Genomic DNA, 25,566 nt, shown 5'->3' on the forward strand with positions numbered 1-25,566 from the left:
TTAAGATGAAGATTTCATTTTATTTTAAACAGTTAATATCATGACAATCTCTCTCATATACTAGTTACAAAAAGGAAAAAGCAAATTAGAATTAAATTTAAAGTATATGTATGTATATATGTGTATACCAAAGGGGTTATTTTTTATAGCGTGTAATATTTTGAGTCGATTTTCCACAATTTAAGTTTTTCATTTATCCATGGTCGTAAATAAGCAACATTTGTATATACTCCAGGAATATTTTCCTCTCCACAGCCAATGCCCCAGGCAACGATACCAGCTGATTTAAAACGATTTTTTTCTCCTTTTATTGGACAAACCAATGGAGAACCACCATCGCCTTTGCAAGTGTCCTTTCCTTTTTCTCCGCCAGCACAAATAAAACTATCATGTAAATTAAAATGTTGACCCAGCCGAGTTTCACGTAAATTTGATTGACATATTTCATTTCCTACAACTGGCAAGTCAATTTTCTTTAAAATAACTTGATATTCACCGTCTTTTCCAAATTTATTTTTTCCCCATCCTGTAGCATAACAACGGTTATAGTTAAATACCTCACCAATCTCTGGCAAACATACCGGCTGGATGTTACTTTGCGAGGAAAAGGGACTTTCTACCAGAAGAAGTGCAATGTCGTTATAAAGTGATCCTTTGTTAAATCGTTCATGATAAGCTATTGCTTTGACATATCGATCTTCATGTGGGATAATTTCATCTTTTGTTTGAGTATCCCATTCGCCGGCTCTGACTGAAAAACATCAACATTTAAATGTTTAAATTATTACAATATCTTTTATTTTTTAAATTACCAATAAGAGTGTTTGCATCTTTATTATGAACACAGTGAGCTGCAGTTAGTATTATGTCAGGAGCTATCAGTGCACCACCACATTCATACAAATTTAGTTTATTTTCCTCTCGTAAAATTGCAACCATCCATGGAAACTCTCCAAATTCTGCTTCTTGATTAACAGCTCCAGTAATTTTAAATCCAACACCGTTTGGATTTTGGTATCCACATCCATTAGGAGTTTCAGAAGGTGTTAATGGTACATCTGAGTTTTTTTGCTATGTGTAATATATTGGACATCAACAAAATATTTTGCTTATTGATTTTTAATTAAATTACCTTATTTGGAAGATCACAACAGAGTTCCAAATACTTGCAAGGCGATCCAGTATCGATTCGGATATCAATTATATTTTCACCGCTAGAGTTTATTGTGTCATTAGCACACAACCATCTAGGTACGCATTCTCTTTGATTGCCACAAGACTGGTATTTTGGTGACAATTTAGGATTGATATTTTTTTCTAAAACACTACTGGATTGCGTAGTGCTGATCGAGTTTTCGCCCGTTTTAAATATATCTGCAATAAGGTTGTCCAATGATGTGTCTTGCGCAAGACAAATTTGGCTCATCAGCCTTAGGAGAATAAACCCCTGAAGTATTATCATTTTGTCTGTTCAGTAAAAATTTAGATAATATAAAACTCATTATTATATTACTTATCTTTGGATTTTTTAAATTTAAAATCCCGAAAGATAGGGTAGTTAAAAGTAATCATTTAATGCAGCCTTTCGAAACCCAAAATAAAAACAAAATAAATATATGTATGTTAATAATCAGAGTAGTAAAGATATAAAAACATATTTTTCAATTTCAAATTTGAACCATTTTGACAATACAATCTTTGTTGCAGGCATAATAGTTGAAGAACATTGTACAGGATGTTATAAAAATACACAAATGAGATTGGGGAAAATATTGTTGACGAACTAAAGTGTATATGTACATATATATAAAGTATATATGTATTCAGCATGAGAGGTCGAAAATTTGAAATCTCTGTGGACTGTCAATATCTGATATATGTAGGTAAATCTTATCACAATAGAATGAAAATGAGAACATTTATTTTTGATTAGGCTTCATGCAGAATTTTGTTTAACCATTTTAATGGTTGATAAGCCCATAGAGATGTTAGAATCCACGACGGTTTAGTTGTTTAAAATGTTATCAGAATCTAATTTTTTTTGTATACCCTTGTAAAAAGGGTAAGTTAATTTTGTTCAGAAATGTGCAACGCATAGAAGGAAGCATCTCCGACCATATAAAGTATATTTATTCTTGATCAGCACGACGAGTCAAGTTCATATAGCCATGTCCGTCCGTACGTCTGGATAAACACAAACTCCTCCTAGACCGTAAGAGCTACAGAGTTGAAATTTTGCATGTAGGCTTGTATATAAAGCACAGGTTGTATATCACGGACTCAGCCGGATCACTTTATCGTATAGCTCACATACATACAAACGGCAAAGTCAATAATAGTGACTTTTTAAAGATTATTATTTTCTGAGCTTTCATCGTTAAATTCAATATTAGTAATTTTATTACTCCTATAAACGACTGTGCCAAAGTTGAGCCATATCGCCTATATCATATAGCTCCTATAGGAACGATTGGTCAAAAACAGTGACTTTTGTCAATAACTTCGTTACTTTTGAATAAATTGTCATAAAAATATATATTTCTTAGTTTAACATAGCTAATGATTGTGCTAAATTTGATCAATATCGCTATATATATCATATAGCTGTCATAGGAACTATCTGTGGTGAACAGTGACTTTGTTCGTTATTTCCTATGCGTAAATTGTAGGCCGTTTTTTCGCGAACATTAGACCTTTAAAACGTTTTTCCTCGATGACGGCTATACTTAGATATGCAAAAAGTAACAAAAAACTTGCAGGGTATACAAACTTTGACGCGGTCGACGTTAGGCCCGCCATCCTGTTTTTTGTTTTTTTTTATAAATTCACTTTCTTCTTGACTAAAACTTTAACATCGGAATTTTATTTTCATTTCGCGATTGCTTTCACTAGTTTTTGTGCACTTGCAAAATAAAATCAAACAATTCCAACATAAACAACAAAACTTGCATTAGCGGTGTTGTTGTTTTGCTTGTCTCTTTTGCTTTCGTCTTAAATTTTACCGTTGCACTATGGCCGATTTTGCATAATGGGTGGCATAAAGTCATAAAATTAATGGTGAAATTTTAGGAAAATATTTTTATTTATTAATAGTAAGCACTTCAGTTAGCTGGAAAACGTTTTTTTTTCGGCTGATCAGCTGAAGCTCTCAATTATATAAATTGGCGCGTAAAACTTTCTGCTGTTGTAAGTGCTCAAATTATCATTTGCTTTATTTAAATTTATAAGTGTAGGATGGATAGCATAGCTCAAGGTATTTATAATCTATTATTTACGATAAATGAGCATAAATGTTTGTGGTGTTTTTAATGTCCAGTGTTTTTGTTGATTGTATTTTAAACGAAAATCTAACAATTTTATCAAACATTCAATTAAAACTGGCAAGTTACTAATCAATGTGTCTACTTTATTGTAGTAATCAGTTTTTCTGCTCGTTTTTCTTCCTTTTGAAAAAAAAATGCACTTGAAGTTTCCTTTACGTTTAACAACAACACACTTGTTGATATTTAGATAACATATTGTCACTTATCGAAGTCGGTCGTTTTTTTTTTGCGCTCTCGCTTAATTACTGTCTTTCATTCTTTCGTGAAGCTAATTTATAATATTAAATTTAAATTCATTGCCTTACCAATTTTTAATAAATCGCTATACTCATCGCAAAGTTTGCGTTAAATTTACAAACATTTATTATACCATACACCCATAGGGTGAAATGGTATATTAAAGTCGCCAAAATGTATGTAACAGGCAGAAGGAAGCATCTCCGACCCCACAAAGTATATATATTCTTGATCAGGATCAAAAACCGAGTCGATCTAGCCATGTCCGTCTGTCCGTCCGTCCGTCCGTATGAACACCTAGATCTCGGAGACTATAAGAGCTAGAGCCTCCAAATTTGGTATGCATGGTCGTGTAGTATGTACGCTTATCGAGTTTGTTTCAAATTTTTGCCACGTTCCCTTCCGCCCCCGGAATTTACATAAAACTGTTTTTCTTAAAAAGTATGAAAGCTACCGACATTAAATTTGGTATGTAAGCTAGCTTAACAGACGCGCAGATATTGACTATTTGAAAATTGTGCCACGCCCATTTCCGCCCCCGAAAATTAAACAAAACAGATTTTCTCGAAAACTAACAAAGCTAAAGTCACCAAATTTAGTATGTATTTTGGCTTAGTATGCGCGCAGAATACATATATTTTAATATGTTGCCACGCCCACTTCCGCCTCCATAATTTAGAAAAAACCGATTGGCTCTTGCAATATTTTGACCATCGCAGTCAAATTTGGCAGACTAATAAATCTTATCTATTTCTATCAAACTACAAAATTTGATTGAAATCGGACTAGAAACATACAAAATATACGTATGAACGTATTTTGCTACGCGATCCATAAGGGCAGAATTGGCCGTTGGCTAGTGGCGGCGCTAGAGTGCTCGTGTGTTTGTAGAGTGAGATAGCGAGATAGCATATGGTTATGAGGCATGTTAAAACAATTTAATAGACATACATTTGGTTTTCGAAATTTTAAATATTTGTTTCACCTGGTGTATGGTATACCCAAGTCGGCGAGACGACTTACTTACTTCATATAAATTTATAATCAAAACTTTAACAAACGCAAATATAATTTTGTTTTTGCGCTGCTTAGTTTTTGATTTCGTTATATTTTTTGCTCTCAATTTACAGTTCATAGTTTGTTTTTGTTTGTGTGGTGTTGGTGCTCTCTATTCTTTTGTTTTCTCTTTTGATCGCGCTGGCGGCTGTTATCTTCGCGCTGGTGACAAGTTTTTGTTGTTGTGTGTTTTAATACAGAAAATAAACAAATATTCTCTCCTTTGGTTTTCTCTTTCTAATGTCTGTCTGTTGCAAATATAATTGCAATAATCACAGAAAGACCAGTGAAGACTTTCTTTACTGTTGGCTGTGTGACAATGTAATGCACTTTAAATGTGCTGGTTACACAGTCAAGGTGCGGGATAGTATTGCACAGGGTGGCGGCCTTAAATGGGGCTGTGATTCGTGTCGTGGCTTGGAGCTCGAGATGCGAAGTTTTATGAAACGGACTGGGGATGCATTTAAAACCCTGTCAGCTGGCGTTCATAAGCTCCAAGAGGAGCTTTTGGCGATGGAGGTTCAATTCATGGATGGAAGTTCTAAACTTTAGATTAAATCTCCGACGCGAAAGAGGGCCAGGATTCAAGGCGCGTCCCTCAGTCCGTCGGCACATTCGTCTCTACCAGTTCCGGCTTTCGACATTGACCTTATGTCACCCAATGTACAGCAGCTGATATCGTTTAGGAGTCCGGCTTTGACAGGTGTGGAGTCTCTTCCAATTTCCCCTGGAGACAGTATCCCACCTACTAACACGATATCGTTGTAGTTTCCGAACCGTCCGGGCAAACATCCGTTTCCAGAAATAGTGCCAATAAAGTACTTACAAGAGGAGCTAGTAAAGTGCTGGCTGCTTCAGATACTGCTGTGCCTAGTATTCCTAGTTCCCTTTTTGTAGTTCCACCCAAAAAGCAAATTTTTATTTCGAGGCTTGATCCCAATACTACTTCTGAAGAAGTCATAGCATCCAGGGCAAAGTTCAAGCACCAAACATTGCTGTGAAAAAGTTCCGTTTTTCATATACTCTGGACATTTCGTTCTTTAAAATAAGAGTCTCCCCAGATCTTTTTGGCCAAATATGTCATAAAGATTTTTGGCCGGAACACCTTGTTGTAAAAGAGTATACAATAAAAAAGAAGAATCGGCCTCCAATTAGCTTGCTACCTGCCTCTGTGAATAACGTTCCTTCCGGCTCGTCTGCACCTGTTGGCGAGTCAAAAAACTAATATCGTCCCTAACTCTGGCCTATCGGAACGTACGGGGACTAAAGACTAAACTGTCCAGACTTTATGTAGATAGCCTAGCTTTTCATATTCTTGCCTTTACAGAGACTTGGCTGAAGCCTAATATTGCCGATGCTTCAATTTTTCCCTCAAAATATTTAATATGTAGACATGATCGCACTAGCCGTAATGGTGGTGGCATTTTGATCGCTGTTGACTCGGCGTTCTCGTCTGAAATTGTCCAGTCCTCCAATCAAGAGGTTGAATTTGTTTGTGTTAAAATTTCGTTTAATTCTTTTTCTGCCTATCTTTCTTCTTCGTATATTCCACCACAGTCCGACTTGGCAGTATACACTCACCATTTGGAAGCTATTCAACTTATTTCCTCATATCTCTCTGACAAAGACTTGCTCGTTATTCTGGGAGATTTTAATTTAAAAAATAATAAAAAAGCCGTATAACGCACGGCACGAATCGCGTGGACAAAATACACAATAGAAAAGACAGACAAACACATTATACTATAGCTAGCTATTAACTAAAAGGGATAGGATAGATGTTTTAAGCATATTAATAGAAAACTCTGAGCCGATTACAGGGGATAGAAGATTGTAATCAGAGCAGAGGACCCTAAAAGGTTCATGCATAGCATAGTTAGAAGAACAACGACTAAGGGATAAAGGTATTAAAGGATGTCTACTCCGTCTACATGGTACCAACAGATTCAACTGGACTAATAACTCAGGCGAGTCGATATCACCAATTAGGAGCTTGTGCATAAAAATGACACCAAGCATAATTCTACAGTTAGTTAGGGACGGAAGGTAAATCAAAAGAAGTCTACTAGAATACGAAGGCAAATTGACATTGCGATCCCAGCTTAAGCCACGAAGAGCAAATAGCAAGAACTGCTTTTGAACGGATTCTAGTCTAATCTGGTGCGACTCATATTGAGGTGACCAAATGCAAGACCCATACTCTAAAATAGGACGGACAAGCGAAGTAAAAAGAACTTTAGTTGTATAGGGGTCATCAAATTCTTTTGACCATCTTTTAATGAAACACAGGACACTCATGGCCTTTGCGACCGTGGTGGAAATATGGGTGTTAAAATTTAACTTATGGTCCATAAGTACGCCCAAATCATTCATATTATTTAGACGTTCTAAAGGACTGTTGTTTAGAAAATAAGTGACCAGTTGAGGAGAGTTACGAAAAAAAGTCATTACCTTACATTTGGTAGTGTTAAGATTTAGTAGATTAAACTGGCACCAGGATTGAAAGTTTTTAAGATCAGCTTGTAGCCGACTAAATGAATCGGTATCTTTATAAGTAAGACAAAGCTTGACATCGTCAGCATACATAAGCACACGCGAACAATGACTGATGGAAGATCGTTAATAAATAGTGTGAAGAGCAGAGGGCCAAGATGACTACCTTGAGGTACACCAGAAGTCACAGAAATGGAAACGGAAAAAGAAGACTTAAAAAGTACCTTCTGTTTTCTATTTGTTAAATATTCTCGAACCCAAGAAAGGAAAAGGGGTGGAAACCCAATGTCGCTCAGCTTAGAAAGTAATAGGGTATGATTAACGGAATCAAAGGCTTTGCTGAAGTCAGCGTATATGACATCAGTTTGTTTACCATTTTTGAACCCCTTGATAATTATTGATGTAAATTCTAAAAGGTTAGTTGTTGTAGATCTACGTTTCACAAACCCATGTTGGGATGGCGAAATAATAGAGCTGCAAAAATGTTGCAATTGAGAAGTTATAATTTTCTCAAAAGCTTTCGGAATAGCGGACAATTTTGAGATACCCCTATAGTTAGAGGCTTCGGACTTTTTGCCATTTTTATGCAGAGGAATAATATACGACTCCTTCCAAATAGATGGAAAAGAGGAAGATTCTACAGACAATAGAAACAATTTTAAAATGGGTTTACATAATACGTTTGCACAGAACCTGAGTACACATCCAGGAATACCGTCTGGCCCCGGAGAATAAACAGGTTTAACTAATTTAAATTCGCTAAGAATAGAACTTTCATCAATCACTGGATTAAAAATGCAATTAGCCTTTTTTAAATGATAAGGATACGGACTTGCTCGATATTCCGTTGAGGAATAAGTTGTTTTGAAAAAACTCGCAAACATATTGGCAATTGCCTGATCAGTGCTCGCTTTTTTATTTTGAAAAGACAAAAAAGATGGGTGCACAGAGGTCTTACGTTTAGAATTAACAAAATTATAAAATTGTTTAGGGTCAGAAGAAAATTGAAGCTTACACCGCTGAAGATAATTCTTATAGCATTGTGTATTAAGCATCATGAATTTTGAACGAGCGACTGTATACAGAGCACAATCTGATGAACGACGTGTTTTTTGAAACTTCTTATAATATCGTGTCTTCACATTTTTCAAATTGGATAGCTCGCGAGAGAACCAGGGAGGTTTCTCATTTGATTCTTTATTACTGTTGCTCTCCTTGTCACATTGTTTCATAGATGGTCTGCTTGAGTTGTCCCTAACTCAAATAAATCCTGTCCGGAATAGTCGTAACAGATCACTAGATCGGGTATTTGTGTTGGATTCTTCCAACTGCGATGTTTCCAGGACTGATCCCTTAGTTATCCCTGAAGACAACTTTCATCCAACTCTGGTTGTAACCATTGACCTTCCTTTTGGGGTTATGTCTCGACATAATAACTCGATGCCTCCAACCCGATGTTTCCGCAAGACAAACTTTACTAAACTTAAAAAACTCTTGTTAACTAATGATTGGACATATCTGTATACTTGCACGGATATGGACTCTGCCATTTCTGTCTTCTATAAAACTCTTGAGTCCTTCTTTGATGTTGGTGTTCCGCGTGTGACTCTAGGATGGTCTGATAACTTGAAGTAACTTGTAACTTGAAGAACGTAAAATCGAGATGTTATAAAATATTTAAAAAATCCGGTAAAGCATCGGATTTTTCCCTTTTTTGTAGTTGCTCAATCAATTTTATGGTACTGAATTCACATTGCTATAAGGATTATCTTCAGCGATGTAAACTTAGGTTTTCTCGCGATCTTAAGCAATTTTATAAATTTGTCAATGTTAAACATCGGTGCACCCGACTTACTTGTCTTTTGAAATCAATAAAGCTGACAATGATCAGGCAATTGCCCACATGTTTGCTGATTTTTTCAAAACAACTTATTCCTCTTCGATTTATCAAGCAAATCCTCCTTATCCTCATCACTTGCAATCTTGTTATTGAATTTTAGACCCTGTGTTTGATGAAAGTTCGGTTCTTAGCGTGCTCAGTTCCGTCAAACCAATATATGCACCTGGCCCTGATAGAATACCAGGCTGCGTATTAAGATTTTGAGCAGAGGCCCTATGTAAGCCAATACTTAAGTTGTTTACACTGTCCGTCACATCTTCCGCCTTCCCGCCTATCTGGAAGGTATCATATATTATTCCTATTCATAAAAAGGGGAAAAAGTCCGAGGGCTCCAATTATAGGGGTATTTCTAAATTGTCTGCCATACCCAAAGCATTTGAAAAAACAATAACATCTCAATTGCAGCATTTTTGTAGCTCAATCATTTCGTCATCCCAACATGGGTTTAAAAAACGTAGAGCGACAACTACTAACCTATTAGAATTTACATCTCACTCAATCAAAGGGTTCAAGACTGCCGTGCAAACTGACGTCATTTATACTGACTTCAGCAAGGCCTTTGACTCTGTTAATCATACTCTGCTTTTATATAAATTAAACGCACTTGGCATCCCCAGCCTTTTGCTAGATTGAATTCTTCAATATCTTTCTAAGCGTTCACAAAAGGTCCTCTTTAAGTCTTCATTTTCTAAGACCATCCAAGTGACCTTTGGAGTTCTTCAGGGTAGTCATTTGGGTCGATTGCTATTCACTCTTTTTATAAATATTCTTCCATTGGTAGTGTCACATTCTCGGGTGCTTATGTACGCGGATGATGTCAAGCTTTACCTCAGTTTTAAAAACATATCGTCTTTTTGCCTACTTCAATCGGATCTTAATGATCTTCAGAGTTGGTGTAAAACCAACCTAATCAACCTTAATGGCTCTAAATGTAAAGTTATGTCTTTTTATAGATGCACTCCATACTTAGCAACTTATTACCTTAACGACACTGCCTTAGAGCGGTTAAATATTATCAATGACTTAGGTGTTCTTATGGACCATAAATTAACTTTTAATCCTCATATTTCTGCTACAGTTAGTAAAGCTATGAATGTTCTTGGGTTTGTGAAACGATGGTCAAAAGAGTTTGGCGATCCGTACACAACTAAAATTCTGTACACTTCTTTAATCCGTCCTATCTTAGAGTACGGATCTTGCAAATGGTCACCTCAATATGAGACGCACCAAAGTAAAATTGAATCTGTTCAAAAGCAAATTCTGCTTTTTGATCTTCGCGGTCTAAATTGGGATCGCAATATCAATTTGCCATCATACTCCAGTAGGCTTCTTTTAATCAATCTTCCTTCTTTAATTAATCGTAGAGTAATGCTTGGTGCTATCTTTATTCATAAATTTTTAATAGGTGAAATAGACTCTCCTGAGCTATTGAACCAGTTAAACCTATCTGTACCCCGTAGACCTACTAGAAATGTTATTCCTCTATTCTTAAAACACTGTAGTTCTAACTATTCTTTGCATGAACCTTTTCGAGTCCTATGTTCTGATTACAATCTTCTGTATCTCGTAATCAGATCTGAAGCCTCTCTTTCTCTTGTGAAAACCTCTATTTTAGCACATTTAACTCGTAATTAGCCGTAGTTATTCATATTTTTAATTGTTGTCCGATATGCGGCTGCGCTCCATGGTCGGTCGGGCGGGAGGTGGACAGCGCTCTGCTTGGGCTCGCGCGAAACAGGCTATGTCCTGGTGTCGTATGGGCCACGTCCAGACAATTTGAAACAACAAAAATCACAACGCTGATGCTGTCACAGCGTACATAATGAAAGCAATAGAGAAAATTTAAACAAATCAAACATACAGCAAATTAAGTCATAAGTGATTTATTTTGTATATTATATAAAACCCTACTTGCGCCAATACAATCGAAATCTTGAGCGATTTAAGTCGATTCACACAGAATGGCTTGCAAAATGTATAGAAAAAAAAATTGATGTGGAATATACTGCTTAGCCATTACCATTGAAGATGGGTTGTCCGAAAGTTGGATATGCCGGCCTTAGACTAAATAGATAAATGGCTTCAGAAGTTGCCGTTCAGAATGACTGCTCTACTGCCTTACTTTTGCATGCCGCCACTGCATCTGCGCGTAAAAGTAATGATAATAAAGTGGTTGGCGTACTGCGAATGTAATGACTTAGGAATATATTGAGAATCCCGAAATAACAAATCAACCGGGACCAGATCGCATCTCCAATATTGAAGCATTAGCTTTTTAATTGGACAATAATTATACAAAGCTGCAATATATTAACTTTACACAACTCTACAAGGCGCACGTACAATATACGTCCTGGATACGACTCAATAGATCTACAAAGTTGCAATGCAGACCTTTTAGGAATTAGTATTACAAAAACTTTAACAAAGGTTTCTCTGCAGGATTGGATAAACCACACAGTTGAAAGAATATTCACCTTACAAAATGATGTTTTAGAGAAAATGGAAAATGTAACGGACTGCACCCTTATTTTAAGCTATGATCGATCGACAGGTCAAAGTTCGTATAAACAAAAATTTGAGTTAGTTAGGTTTTGCAGGCCTTTAAAAATTGAATACCCGAAAGAGAGCTCCGCAAAAATCATATGAGAAAAAGAAAATTTAGATATGCAAGTAGCAAAATTGGAAGTGTTCAAACCCAACCCAAAAATATTTCTGTGATTTTGAAACATATGTGTCATTAATTGATGGAAAGGTATTTTATGGTATTACTGATACAAAATCCAATCAATGTTGCCCAATCTGTGCTGTAAATCCTAAAAGAATTATCGAAATCACAGATTTTAATTCTGAAACCTTTCGACCTCAGCCTGACTCTTTAAAACGGCGTAAAACATGCATGGATTCGATTAATAAAATTCATCTGGAACACATCGTACCGTATTGATATAAAGACATGGCACATTAAAGACGATGATAAATATAAAATTATGATATGAAAGAAGGAAATTCAGCAAACAGTATGGAAGGAAATGGGTTTGCATATTAGCATTCCGAAACAGAACGGAAGTGGTAACAGCAATGAGGCGAGGCGAATCTTTGCAAATACAAAACGGTTTTCATCCATTACATTGTTGGATGAGGTCATTTTAAATAACTTTTACTATATATTAATAACAATATCGTGGGAATTCTTAATCAGCACAAAAAAGTACCGACAATTTCGCAAAGACACTTTTAATCTATACCTGAAAACATATCCGTGATTCCCGATGTCTCCAACTGTACATAAAATATTAGTTCACGGAGCAGACATAATAGATTCCAGTTGGATGTTTAGGTAAGAATGTATCAGAAGCTCGTAAGAAACATTATAAAATATACCGACGTTCATATGCCAGAAAAAATTTTAGATTAAATAATATGGCTGACGTTTTTAATAGAGCTATGAACTCATCTGATCCTTTAATATCAAGCTACTATATAAACAAGAGGCTAATAAATTTGAAAACCAGAGGGCCGGGGCTAACTTCGACCGCGTCAAAGTTTGTATACCCTTGCAACTTTTATGGTAACTCTTTCCTTACCTATAGGCTAAAGGCTAAAGGCTAATGTTTGCGAAAGAACCGAAATATAATATTTGTGAGTTTATTACACCTATAAACAACTATGCCAAATTTGATCAAGATCGCGTGACTATATCATATAGATCCTATAGGAACGATCGGTCGAAAACAGTGACTTTTATCAATAACTTCGTTACTTTTCACGCGATTGCTTTCAAATTAAACATTTGTCAGTTCTATATATCTGTTAATGACTGTGCCGAATTTGATCAAGATCGGGTGACTATATCCTAGAGCTCCCATAGGAATGATCGGTGGTAAATAGTGACTTTGATAAATAACTTCGTTATTTGCTAAGCTAAGATGGTTGGCCGTTCTTGCGTTAAAACGCTTTTCCATTTTTACGGCTACAGGTGAGTAAAGAGTAACAAAAAACTTGCAAGGGTAAACAAACTTTGACGCGGTCGAAGTTAGCCTCGGCCCTCTCGTTTATTTTAAAGTATTTTCCCATGCAAAATAGTTTGATCTTTACATAAAAATGATTTTGGTATATTTCAAAAAGAATACATATTCTCATAAATTGTAATGCTAAGGTTACTAAAACTTCAAACATACTGCGCGACATTTTGAAGAAATCTTAATGATTATTGAATCATTAAATAATACTATAATGAAAATTCACTATGACCCTCTTTACTCAGGTATCAATAATGTTAAAATGACTTTTATACAGCAATACTATTACCCACTGCACTGGCAACTAAGGCCTTCGGCTTAGTCGAAAACTACATCCATATACTAGCCTGTGATTCGAACCCGAATCCTCGTTGTTCAGTTGCATACAAAACATTATAAATCATTGTACTAGAACTACTCACGACTTCTATGATTCATTCAACAACTGGACAGGCTCCAGTTATGATATTTATTTAGGAAAACCAGCAGTCGATACACAAACTTAGAAAATACATAAACGTGAAAACTTAATGAAAAACGAGCAGAGTTCGAAGCTAATACCAGATTTAAAAAAATGCCAGATGCGAGACTTAAGATCACAAACCCCTTTCCAAAAACCGGAAAAAAATTGAACCAGTTAATAATGAAGAAGAGTCTATTCTTAGAAAAATAATTCATCGTAGAAGTAAATTTAGGATGAAAAAGAAAACAAACCATAATAACTATATTTAAAAAAATATTATTGGCCATTTTTGTGTTTATGCGATACATAATACTATAACTAATATAAAAAAAAAAACACAAAAAAAAATGTACCTAAAAAAATTTTGAAAATTTTTGTTCTGGTAATATTACGCCATTGTCGAGACTCCTTTTTTTAAGAGTGGGCGAGTTATATATTTAACACATCTTTAACCAATCAACCAATAAATACCTTCTGTTTCCCTTGAACTTTGCTTATATGCTTTACACTGGAATACATAAGATAAGTGCTTTACACTGGAATAAGAAGAATAACTACAGTTTGCACTAAATCACTAAATCATTTTTGCTTGTCGACTAACTCGCTATTTCGTCAATACTTAAAATTAAGAAATGAAAATATTTTGAAATTTAAATCAATTTAATAATTTAATTATATATATATACATATATTTACCAAAGGTTACCTACAACGCCTCCCGAACTACATGGGGATACTTTGCCAAAGCTGTTAGATCTATCATTCATTCTAAAATCATTTCTGGTGTATCCTTTGCAAGCGTGCTTTGAACTGATGCGGAATAAAAATCAGTACCAGTACAACAGTATAAAATACTCGTTCCTTATCAGATTTAAAACGCAGTATATGCAAGCAACAGCCATTAGTGTCCAAACAAGCTGCGGAAATACTTCATTGGTTGCTTTGTACTGACAATCACGCTTTTCAATCTCCGAAAAGAAATTCAACGATTTCTACACCACCCTCGGAGAACGCTTTATTGCAGCAGCTACCTATAACGCCAAACACACTCACTGGCGTTCACGCCTGGTAAATCCTATAAGGAAACAGTTGTACAACACAACCTACTTAATAGGGTGGATTGGACACCTACTTAATGGCCCACAGAGCCACACAAAGTGCCTGATTTAATTGATTTTGAGATCGTTCAGAGCCGACACTTCAGATGTTCAGGCATTCTCGACCGAATTCGCAAACTTGGAGATTAATACGCAGCCAGCAGACCATACGGCCGAACAGCTTAAGGCCAACACAGAGGCAGCCTGTAACGTAAGCATGTCCCCAAATAGGGCCTACAGGAAGCACCACCAATCTGTTTTTTGGTGGTGCTGTATAACAGAGGCATTGCCGTTGTACACGTGCAAGAAGACTGGGCGAAGGAATATGGGCTCAGCTGTACGCAGAATTTTGTGGCAATAAAAAAGCGTTAAAGCAGGCCATCAATAGGGCAAAAATGCGACACAGCTGAACACCATCTTTGGGTCAGAGCCTATAAAATCGTGGTCAAGAGTATTACAGCCAACAATCGCGCCACGCCTATAGAAGCGACTGAAGCCACTATTATAATTGATGAATTATTCCCACACCGCGCCGAAGTTATTTCTGCAACGCCCGGATTTAAGCCTCACGTTCAATTTTGACACCGTCTCTGCGGATGAAATCCTAACTATAGCCAGGCGCCTTGATCGCACCAAAGCCTCAGGCCCTGACGCTATTCCAAACAGAGCACTGAAACTGCCCATGGTATTGCACCCAGAAGCCTTTGTTGCTACCTATAATCAATGCCTTAGGGAAGGCACCTTTCCAGCAAAATGTAAACTTCAAATCCCATCCTACATTCCGATTTGCTTGATCGAAGTGCTAGAAAACAGTATAGGCTATAGACTGTAAGCAGCCATTGGCGCTGCCGGCGATTTATCACCAAAGCAATTCGGCTTGCGCAAAGCACGATACACCATCAACGCGATCCAGAAGGTGACCGATATCGCATCCAAGGCTGTCGAGAGGAACGATGCCTGGTCGTCACACTGGGTGTGAAAAAGGCCTTTAACACCGCGATACCTAGGCATCTGGCTGGACTCTCGGCTCTGTTTTAAGAAGCGCTTAGCATATGTCCGACTAAAGGCGGTGACGATCGGAGGAGTACTTTCCCGACTAATGCTGAGCTCTGAACAACAGGAGCGATCGCTGTTAATGAGTGTGGCAAAGTCCACAACATTATACGCGACACGGATCTGGTCACCCGCTATGAAAATAGTTAGATACATATAGTAGAGGTATTCGCTCGACATACCGCTTCTGCACTCTTCGCAAATGCAGCGCGTTTCGCACGGTCTCAGACGACGCTGCATTGGTTATTTAATGTATGATACCAATAGAGCTACTGCCGAGTGAGGGGTTTTTCATCGCCGAGCCTACAGCTGTCGGAACGATGCCAGATTCGATGCTAGATGTATCGCAGAAAGGGCGCTATACGCCTCGGATAATACCGAACATTAGCCATGGCAAGGTCAACTACTCCCTAATAAAATTATTGAGCGGCCACGGTTGTTTTCGCCGATACCTCAATAGATTTGGGCACGACTCTGAATTTACCTGTCCCACATGCGGGGACGAAGCAGCAGGCGCAGAGCACATCCTCTTTAAGTGCCCGAGTTTCGACGAGGAAATACGACCAGCAAAGGGTCGCAGTCAGCGATTTTGCAGGTGCCGTGATGAGCAGCCTACGGGCAACAGATATAGGTATCTATACCTATTCTTGTATTCTCTCTCTGAGATCTAGTCGACTCGGCTTTTGGTCCTGATCAAGAATATATACTTTATTGGGTCGGAAAAGATTCCCGTTGCCTATTACATACATTTTGGGTTCTTTATTATAACATTTCACTTTATGGGTGCATGGTATACAAATTAAAAAGGCAAAAGGCTTAAGTAACTACCAGTAAACAAAAATTCCATGAAGCATTTAGTAAAGTGTTCATTTTGTGGGGGGAAAAATTCGCTTCTTTTTGTAGGCACACTTAAAAATGAAAAAAAAAAAAAAACATTAAGCAAAGCCACTTTAAAGAAAAATAAAATTAAATTTGACTTACTTTACATGTTATTGCTTTGCACATTCGCATTTTTGTTTTTTATTCCCTTACCAAGGGGTATTATAATATTGGTAAGGTTTTATAAAGTTTATATATACATATATGTTTAATGAGCAGGCTGATCGATATAGCTATGTCCGTCGGTCCGTCCATCGGTGCGAATGCGTTTTACTCCGCCAATTTATGAGCTATTACAATAAAACTTGGAATTTCGGCTTTTTATTTACTCTGTGAGATGAAATACGAAAATCACTATTTCACTAAGTGCTATACAAGAAATCCGTGAAGGAGTGGGAGTATCTCTACCAAATTAACTAGTTTTGCGTGTAAAGCATGATATCCTAGAATTTGAATAAGATCGGATAAATACTACTGTGGGCAAAGTAAGGTAAATTTGTTTGTAAAATGAAAATCTTTATTTATTCTTGTAAATCAATTTCATCCCCTTCAAAGTAATCCCCTCCCAATAAAATACACTTATGCCAACGTTTTTCCAAATCCCCGAAACATGCCTTTTTAAAAGAAATTGAGCGTTTTCGGTACCAAACGAGATTTGACTTTTCGTAGGCCGAAATGCTCTTTCAAAATGGTTATCACAGATCCTTCGGATATTCCGATCATATCAGTAGTCTTAAATGTTGATGATCTGTTGACGTCGATTATCGTCCGGAGCGCTCCAAGTCTCGACCCTCTTTGAATGGAAAAATCACTGCCTTCCTCAACATCCTCAACGTCTCCGCAACCGAAATTTCAGATGGTACTAGCAATCCTGCCAACTCACACACTCAGAACTTACACACACACACACCTACAGACGCAAAGTTACATAAACTAAATGCGTGTAGGTGAGCCCTATAAACATACGAAAACATAAGGCGCAATCGATCTCTGCTCGGATAGCGTTGCAAAAATCATTTTTTTCATGATCGCGTTTGGCAAAAATTATATAAACAATCGATAGGGAATATTTCAGAGATTATGGGTCCAAAAAATTTTTGAAATCGGTTGAGCTTCATGTGTGCTAGAGGCGCCCAAAGTTTTTTACATTTTTAATGGGAATAAATGATAAATTTTACAAAAACTCACAACTTTAGAACTGAATATTTGGCGATTTCAACAATCGATCTTGGATTTTCTTCTTTTATCTGAAAAGTATATTTTTTATAGATAGCTTGTTTTATAAATTTTAATAATTACTAAAATCGTTATTGAACTAGATACACTATAAAATACACTAAATACACTAAATATTGGGGTTTTTTTAACTTTGGTGGAATACAACTAACAAGGATGTGATGGATCATCTGGACAAAGCGCCTACAAGCAGATTATACACACAGAAGACAAAGCTATTTCTGATAAAAATATGTTCATGGCTTCTGTAGTTCCTTTGCGCCTAAGAAGTGAAAGTTTTGAACATTGGAGAAATCTTCGAACGTCATCGACCCACTATTGTCGGCCTTTGTTGATCAAATATGGAAAGGAGTTCCGGAATTAATCAAATCAACTGTTGGCGACATAAAAAATCAAATAAGCCAACTGAAACCTTCTGTTTTTCAAACCAAGAGTCGAAAAACATTTACGGTTAAGTTTGATTGTTTCCTGACAATGATTGATGGAAAAATTTAAACGAAATTACAAACACTTCCCCAACGTTAAGGTGTCCAATTTGCAAAAAAACTCAAAAAGAATTTCACGACTTAGACGATTCAACGAGTGAGGAGAACTTTGGTGGAATATGGAATTTCTCCGTTGCATTGCAGGATAAAGTGTATGGATTTTTTTCTGAATCTAGCTTACACACTTCCTCGGCCAGGAGAAACAAAAAAGGATAACGGATCTTGAGGATATTCAGAGCAGGAAGGAGATTATACAAGCTGAATTCTCTCCAAAGCTGGGACTGAAAGTTGACTGCCCATAGTACGGATACGGAAACACAAATGATGGAAATACTTCAAGGGGATTTTTTGAAAATTATGAAATGACATCTTTAATAACAGGTGTTAGTCAAGAGATCATTAAAAGGTTGGCTGTTATCTTGAATGTTATAAATTGCAAGGAAATGGTAAATGGTGAAAAATTTGCCGAATATACTTAAAAAACTGCTCAACTTTTGACTGAATTGTATCCGCAAAAAAAACTTACCTTAACGATACATAGGAGTGCTTACCAATTGGAGAGCTATCCAACGAAGTACAGGAATGTACAAACAAGGACTTCAAAAGGTTCAGATACACTAATACATCAAAAACTTCTCGTGTTAGACAAAATGAAGACTTTTTTAACATGCTGGCAGCCTCTTCGGACCCACTTATTGCATCAATAAGACACGTGCGATCACGAAAGGATTTGGAGAAGAGCAAATATAGTCCCAAAATGATAAATTTATTAGATATTGATGTCAATATTGAAAATTATTTAAAAAATATCAAAGAAGCTAACATCGGCTATGCCGAAGTTTATATACCCTTGCAGTCCTTGGCAATAATAATTTTACATGTTTGTTTTCTGCAACTCAATTCATCAATATACAAACAAAACAATTTTACTCTCTATTTTACAATTTATTCTTCTTCCCTCATTCCCAAAGCAAATCACGGCACGCATACACATACAGTTTATGTAGCGTTGCGTCTGTGTGTGTATGCATGTACTCTGTTGATGACGAAAGCCGTAGTAGACAGCAAGCAGCGCTGCCGGCAGAGCTGAGAGCAGAGCCGATTATTATATTGACTGTAACTTGTGTTATATTTATCCGATCACATTCAAATTTTGGGATCTGGGGTTTTATATCCAATATTATCACATATGTAAATTTCATACATACTTCAATTTTAATGAAAATGTTCTAGTTCTTCTAGAGCTATATGATATAGTGGTCCAATCCTGATGGTTTTCATACTTTATTTTTCCCAGGTAATAAAAATCCCCGAAGAAATTTCAGCCCGATAGCTCTTAAGACGGCTGAGTAAAACGCATACGCACAGACGGACAAACGGACGGAACGGACAGACGGACATGGCTATATCAACTCAGCTTCTCATGCTGATCAAGAATATATATACTTTATGGCGTCGGAAACGTCTCCTTCTGTTCGTTACAAACATCTGACCAATGGGGGTTTGATGTTTTATATCCAACACTATCACATTAGTAAATTTCATGGGGATACTCTTATTTTTATGAAAATGTTTCTTCTAGAACTATATGATATAGTGGTCCGATAATTTTCATACTTGATCTGCTCCAAATAATAAAAAGCTCTTAGGATGGCTGAGTAAAACGCATACGCACAGACGGACAGACGGACATGGCTATATCGACTCATCTTCTCTGATCAAGAATATATATACTTTATGGGGTCGGAAACGTCTTCTTCTGTACGTTACAAACATCTCACCAATTTTACCCTTTGGCATGTATACAAATTTAAATAATTTGTATTTTTTACTTCTTGTATTTATGTTAGAAAATCAAATTAAAACTTTAAAAAATGTTACATAGTCGTTTTAAATAATGATAAATTCTGTTGGTGATTGAAAAAAAACCGGGTTTCAGCATTATTTACAGCACCACGCTTTATCTGTTTAGAAGCTATAAATTTTGCAATGTAAAATGCCAAACGGCCCCACTGTGCGTCGTCTCTGGCAGCGCAGCTACGCGGTCTTTAGCTGTACAAGACAATTGTTATAGAATTAATAACATCGTCAAAGCAAAGACGTGCGTTGTAAATACCTAAATCAAAACGGAAAATACATAAATGAAAGATAAAGAAATCAAAGAATAATTGTTTGGACTTATTACATGGCGGCCGTGACATGGAAGACAAGAGGAATAATTCAATAGATTTAAAAATCAGATGGCCGGGGCTAACTTTGACCGCGTAAAAGTTTGTATACCCTTGCAAGTTTTTTGTATAAAAGGTCTAATATTTGCGAAAGAACGGCTTAGGAAATAACGAAGATATTAATCAAAGTCACTGTTCACCACCGATTGTTCCTATGGAAGCTATATGATATAGTCGCCCGATCTTAATCAAATTTGGCACAGTCTTTAATAGTTATGCTAAACTGAAAAATATAAATTTTTATGACAATTGCTTCAAAAGTCCCGAAGTTATTGACAAAAGTCACTGTTTTCAACCGATCGTTCATATGGGAGCTATATGATATAGTCACCCGATCTTGATCAAACTTGGCACAGTCGTTAACAAGCGTAATAAATATCATATAAATCTTATATTAAATTTCATGACAATGGCTAAAAAAATAACGAAGTTATTGAGAAAAGTCACTGTTCGTGACTTTGGCATTTGTATGGGAGCTATATGATATAGTGGTCCGATCCGGGACATACAACCCCTGCAGTATATACAAGCCTACATGCAAAATTTCAACTCTGTAGCTCTAACGGTCTAGGAGAAGTTTGCGTTGATCCAGACGGACGGACAGACGGACGGACATGCCTATATGAACTTGTCTCGTCATGCTGATCAAGAATATATATACTTTATATGGTCGGAAATGCTTCCTTCTATGCGTTGCACGCTTCTGACCAAAATTAATATACCCTTTTTGCAAGGGTATAAATATCAAAGAAGCCTTGCGTCTGTGTGCGTATGCGTGAGCTCTGTTGATTTGATGATGACGTCGTAGGCAGCAAGCAGCGGTGCGGGAAACCCTTAAGCCCATTTATATTGACTTTAACTTGTGTTCTAATTATCCGATTACATTCAAATTTTGGGATCTGAGGTTTGATCGCGATAGCTTTTCATGTTGATACTCCAATTTTTATAAAAATGTTTCTTCTAGAGCTATATGATATAGTGGTCCGATCCTGACAATTTTCATACTTTATTTTTCCCGGGTTATGAGTAGCTCAAATCCCAAGCTTCATCCCAATAGCTCTTAAGAAGGCTGAGTAAAACGCATACGCACAGACGGACGGACAGACGGACATGGCTATACCAACTCAGCTTCTCATGCTGATCAAGAATATATATACTTTATGGGGTCGGAAACGTCTCCTTCTGTGCGTTACAAACCAATTTTATAATACACTCTGCAAGGGTATAAAAACTTTGAAAATGTATTAAAATAGTGATAAGAAACATAAACAACGATATTGCGCACAACTGAATATATGTACATATGTATATGTAAATATATTTTTATAAAATTACACAAAACGATGAAATAAAAAAAATTATTTTGTATAAAGCTAACAGCTTTTACACAAATGTATCTATTCGTTAGATATCAACTCAAAAAGTTCGTACTGTCAATCATTGGGATATTATTGCTGTGAGAGGTTACATAGGGGTGCCCACAACCGGAGCGTGCTCACCACAGGTGTACATACATATGTACTTCCTCTTCCCTACGGACATATGTATGTATGTACATGTATGTACATATAGTAAATCTACATACATGTATAGTAAATCTGTATGTACATATGTATGTACATACATATGTATGTATTTACATATATTACAATGTACCTTAGTATATTTGTAAATATGTATACAGTTAAATACATACGTATGTACATATGTATGTATGTATGTTTCATCACAAATTCCTTATCATGCAACATTATAATATACATATGTATACATATATTTAGTTTTGTATACCATGTGTATATAACATAAACGTATACATATACATACATATATACATACATACATACATGTGGGTACATGTATGTACATATGTATGTACATACGTACTTTTTTACACACATACATACATATTCATAGATAAGCATAAATATTTATAGATATATGTACATATATGTACATATGTATGTATACATGCATGGTATAAAAAGCTGTATCTTTTACTACATAAATTCATTTATAAAATTAGTTTGCTTTAAAATAGTATTTATAAGTTAAAAATTATATTTTTATACCGCCACGCTTAAAGAACTGCACTGCACTGTATTTAAATTCTAGCATTCATTTGTGAAATTTTCCATTTGTTATCTCAAGCTGTTTAAAAACCGGTTTAGCTTTTGAGATGCTTGAAAAAGGTTGGGACGCACGCAATTGATTCGACAAACAACACATAAAACCTATATTGGACGATCGTATGATACATACAGTGGTGTCAAAGTTTTTGGGACATATACCCTTGCAAATCGGGTATATTAATTTTGGTCAGAAGTATGTAATGCCTAGAAGGAAGCATCTCCGACCACATAATATATATATATATTCTTGATCAGCATGAGAAGCTGAGTCGATATACATAACTTGATATCTCAAAAGCTGTTAAGATGAAACTTGTTATTTATGCTATATAGGAAGTTATATATGAAAAATAGGTGAAGGAGTATCCCTACGAAATTCACTTATGAGATAGTTTTGGTTACAAGATCTCAAAATTTCAATCAGATAGGATAAATAGAACACAAGTGCTCAAACGCTGCCGCCAGCGCTGCCAGCAGTCTAATACGTCATTGCTCTAAACCGCAGGTTTGCAATGGGGGATAAAGAAGAATAAAAATTAGCGAGTATGGCAAAGAAAAAGGTCTTTGAATGGTTTGTCTGTGCATTGATGAATTGACTTACAGAAAACATGAACATGTAAAAATATATTTGGCAGGGGGTGCACGGGCATTTAAACTTCGGCATAGCCGAAATAAGCTTGTTTAATATTTGAACATTCCTTAAAAAAAAAATATAGAGCAAAGAAATTTTTTTATTAAGTGGGAGTCGAGAAAATCGGAGCTAAAATTCAAAAACACCAGACTGGCAACCACTGTGCACACATATGCTTGTATAGATTAATGTTGTGCCAAGCGGGTTAATAGGGGGATTCAGTTCACTTACTCATTTACACGGTTTTTGTTTTTATTTATTAAAAACCATTGTCTTTGTCTGGTTTGAGATCGTGATTTTTATTCGAACTTGCAGTTCGATCACCATTTTTGCTCTGTCAAATAAAAAGCACGCTCAATTTATCACTAAGTTTAACTTTGGAAATAAAGGAAATGCCAACATGTATGTGGGAGTTCTATACTAAGACTCCCGAGTTGCGGGATGACTTTGAAGGTCTTGTTTACAGTGGAGACTGTATTTTTGTTTACAACACAATTCGAATCATAAATTAGTTCAGTTTTATTATTTTTATTATACGTTGATAGTCTTAGTTAATAAGAACTAATTATTGCATCATTTTATAGCGTTTTTCGGTATGGCACACAATTCTTCTTTCCTCAACAGACTTCGCTCTACTCTCCTACATGTCCGACTGACTTTCCAGACTCAACTCCACTTCACAGACTGCTTGATAGACTTTTTATTACTCATGCATCATAAATCTACAAATGCTAGAGCCACCTTAACATTTTAACTTTTGATGGATATCTGTCGGTTTCCCAAACTGTATAAAAATTTGACAAAAAAACAGATGAACTAAACCTTTTTTTTGTTAAATAAGTCAATATTATAAATATACAATTAAAAACATATACAAGTCAGCGTATATGTTTACCATTTACCAGTAAAACAAATATTTCAAATGTATAATAACAAATGCATCTATGTATTTATAAAAATTCTGTTCACGTGCCTTTTCCAAGCATATCTCAGTATCTCGCTCACTCAAGCATATGAGCACCCTAGCGCCTCAACCACCCAACGGACAACTCCGGCGTTATGGAAAATTGTCAGGACGTTGACGCGTACAATGCAAAGTACGTACAAGTTGCCCATACGACACCAGGACATAGCCTGTTTCGCGCGAGCCCAAGCAGAGAGTGGCGCAGCCGGATATCGGACGGCACGATCGCGTGGACAAATACCAATAAAACAGACAAACAATTAAAATATGATTAACTACATCTAATTACGAGCTAAATGTGCTAAAAAAGAGGTTTTCACAACAGAAAGACAGGCTTCTGATCTGATTACGGGATACAGAAGATTATGATCAGAACATAGGAATCGAAAAAGTTCATGCAAAGAATAGTTACAAATACAGTATTTTACGGATAAGGGAATAAAAAATGTCTATTTCACCTATTATAAGTTTGAGAATAATAATAACATAATAATAATTAAAAAAGGAAGATTGATTAAAAGAAGCCTACTGGAGTATGATGGCAAATTGATATTGCGATCCCAATTTAGACCGCGAAGAGCAAAAAGCAGGAATTGCTTTTGAACGAATTCAATTTTACTTTGGTGCGTCCCATATTGAGGTGACCATATGCAAGATCCGTATTCTAAGATAGGACGAGTAAATAAGTATACAGAATTTTTGAGGTGTACGGATCGACAAACTCTTTTGACCATCGTTTCTCAAATCTAAGAACATTCATTGCTTTACTAACTGTATCAGAAATATGAGGATTAAAAGTTAATTTATAGTCCATAAGAACACCTACATTAATAAAAAGGCCTTGCTAAAGTCAGTATAGATGACGACAGTTTGCACAGCAGTCTTGAATCTTTTGATCGAGTGAGATGTAAATTCTAATAGGTTACGTTTTTAAACCCATTTTGGGAAGACAAAATAATTGAGCTACAAAAATGCTGCAATTAAGATATTATTATTTTCTCAAATGCTTTGGGTATGACAGACAATTTAGAAATACCCCTATAATTGGAGGCCTCGGCCTTTTTCCCCTTATTATGAAGAGCAATAATTTATGATTCCTTCCAGAAAAACGGGAAGGCGGAAGATGTGACAGTGTACACAACTTATGTATTGGCTTACATAGGGCCCTCGCACAAAACCTTAATACGCAGCCTGGTATTCCGTCAGGGGAAGGTGCATATACTGGCTTGACGGAACTGAACACGCTAGGAACCAAACTTTCATCAAACACAGGGTTTAAAATGCAATTAGACGATTGCAAGTGATGAGTATAAGGAAGATTTGCTTGATAAATCGAAGAGGAAAAATTTGTTTTGAAAAAATCAGCA

At 36.2% G+C, this 25,566-nt stretch overlaps 1 protein-coding gene across 3 annotated transcripts; it reads right to left on the minus strand.

The window, feature by feature from the left end:
• On the minus strand, nt 1-23,485 carry LOC6649950 (phenoloxidase-activating factor 2). 3 transcript variants are annotated; one of them, XM_023179868.1, is made up of 4 exons: nt 23,467-23,485; nt 1,133-1,467; nt 813-1,071; nt 1-751 (listed from the first exon to the last, which is right to left on the minus strand). In XM_023179868.1, the coding sequence occupies exons 1-4, from the start codon at nt 23,468-23,470 to the stop codon at nt 144-146; spliced, it is 1,206 nt and encodes a 401-aa protein (XP_023035636.1). In that variant the 5' UTR covers nt 23,471-23,485; the 3' UTR covers nt 1-143. The 3 variants fall into 3 exon arrangements, with proteins under 3 accessions (XP_023035636.1, XP_002072489.2, XP_023035635.1); XM_002072453.4 differs by lacking the exon at nt 23,467-23,485 and adding an exon at nt 22,545-22,678; XM_023179867.1 differs by lacking the exon at nt 23,467-23,485 and adding an exon at nt 16,473-16,506.
• Nucleotides 23,486-25,566: the final 2,081 nt, after the last annotated feature.

The sequence above is a fragment of the Drosophila willistoni genome, unplaced genomic scaffold (genome assembly GCF_018902025.1).
Source record: "Drosophila willistoni isolate 14030-0811.24 unplaced genomic scaffold, UCI_dwil_1.1 Seg485, whole genome shotgun sequence".
Taxonomy (NCBI): Eukaryota; Metazoa; Arthropoda; class Insecta; order Diptera; family Drosophilidae; genus Drosophila; species Drosophila willistoni.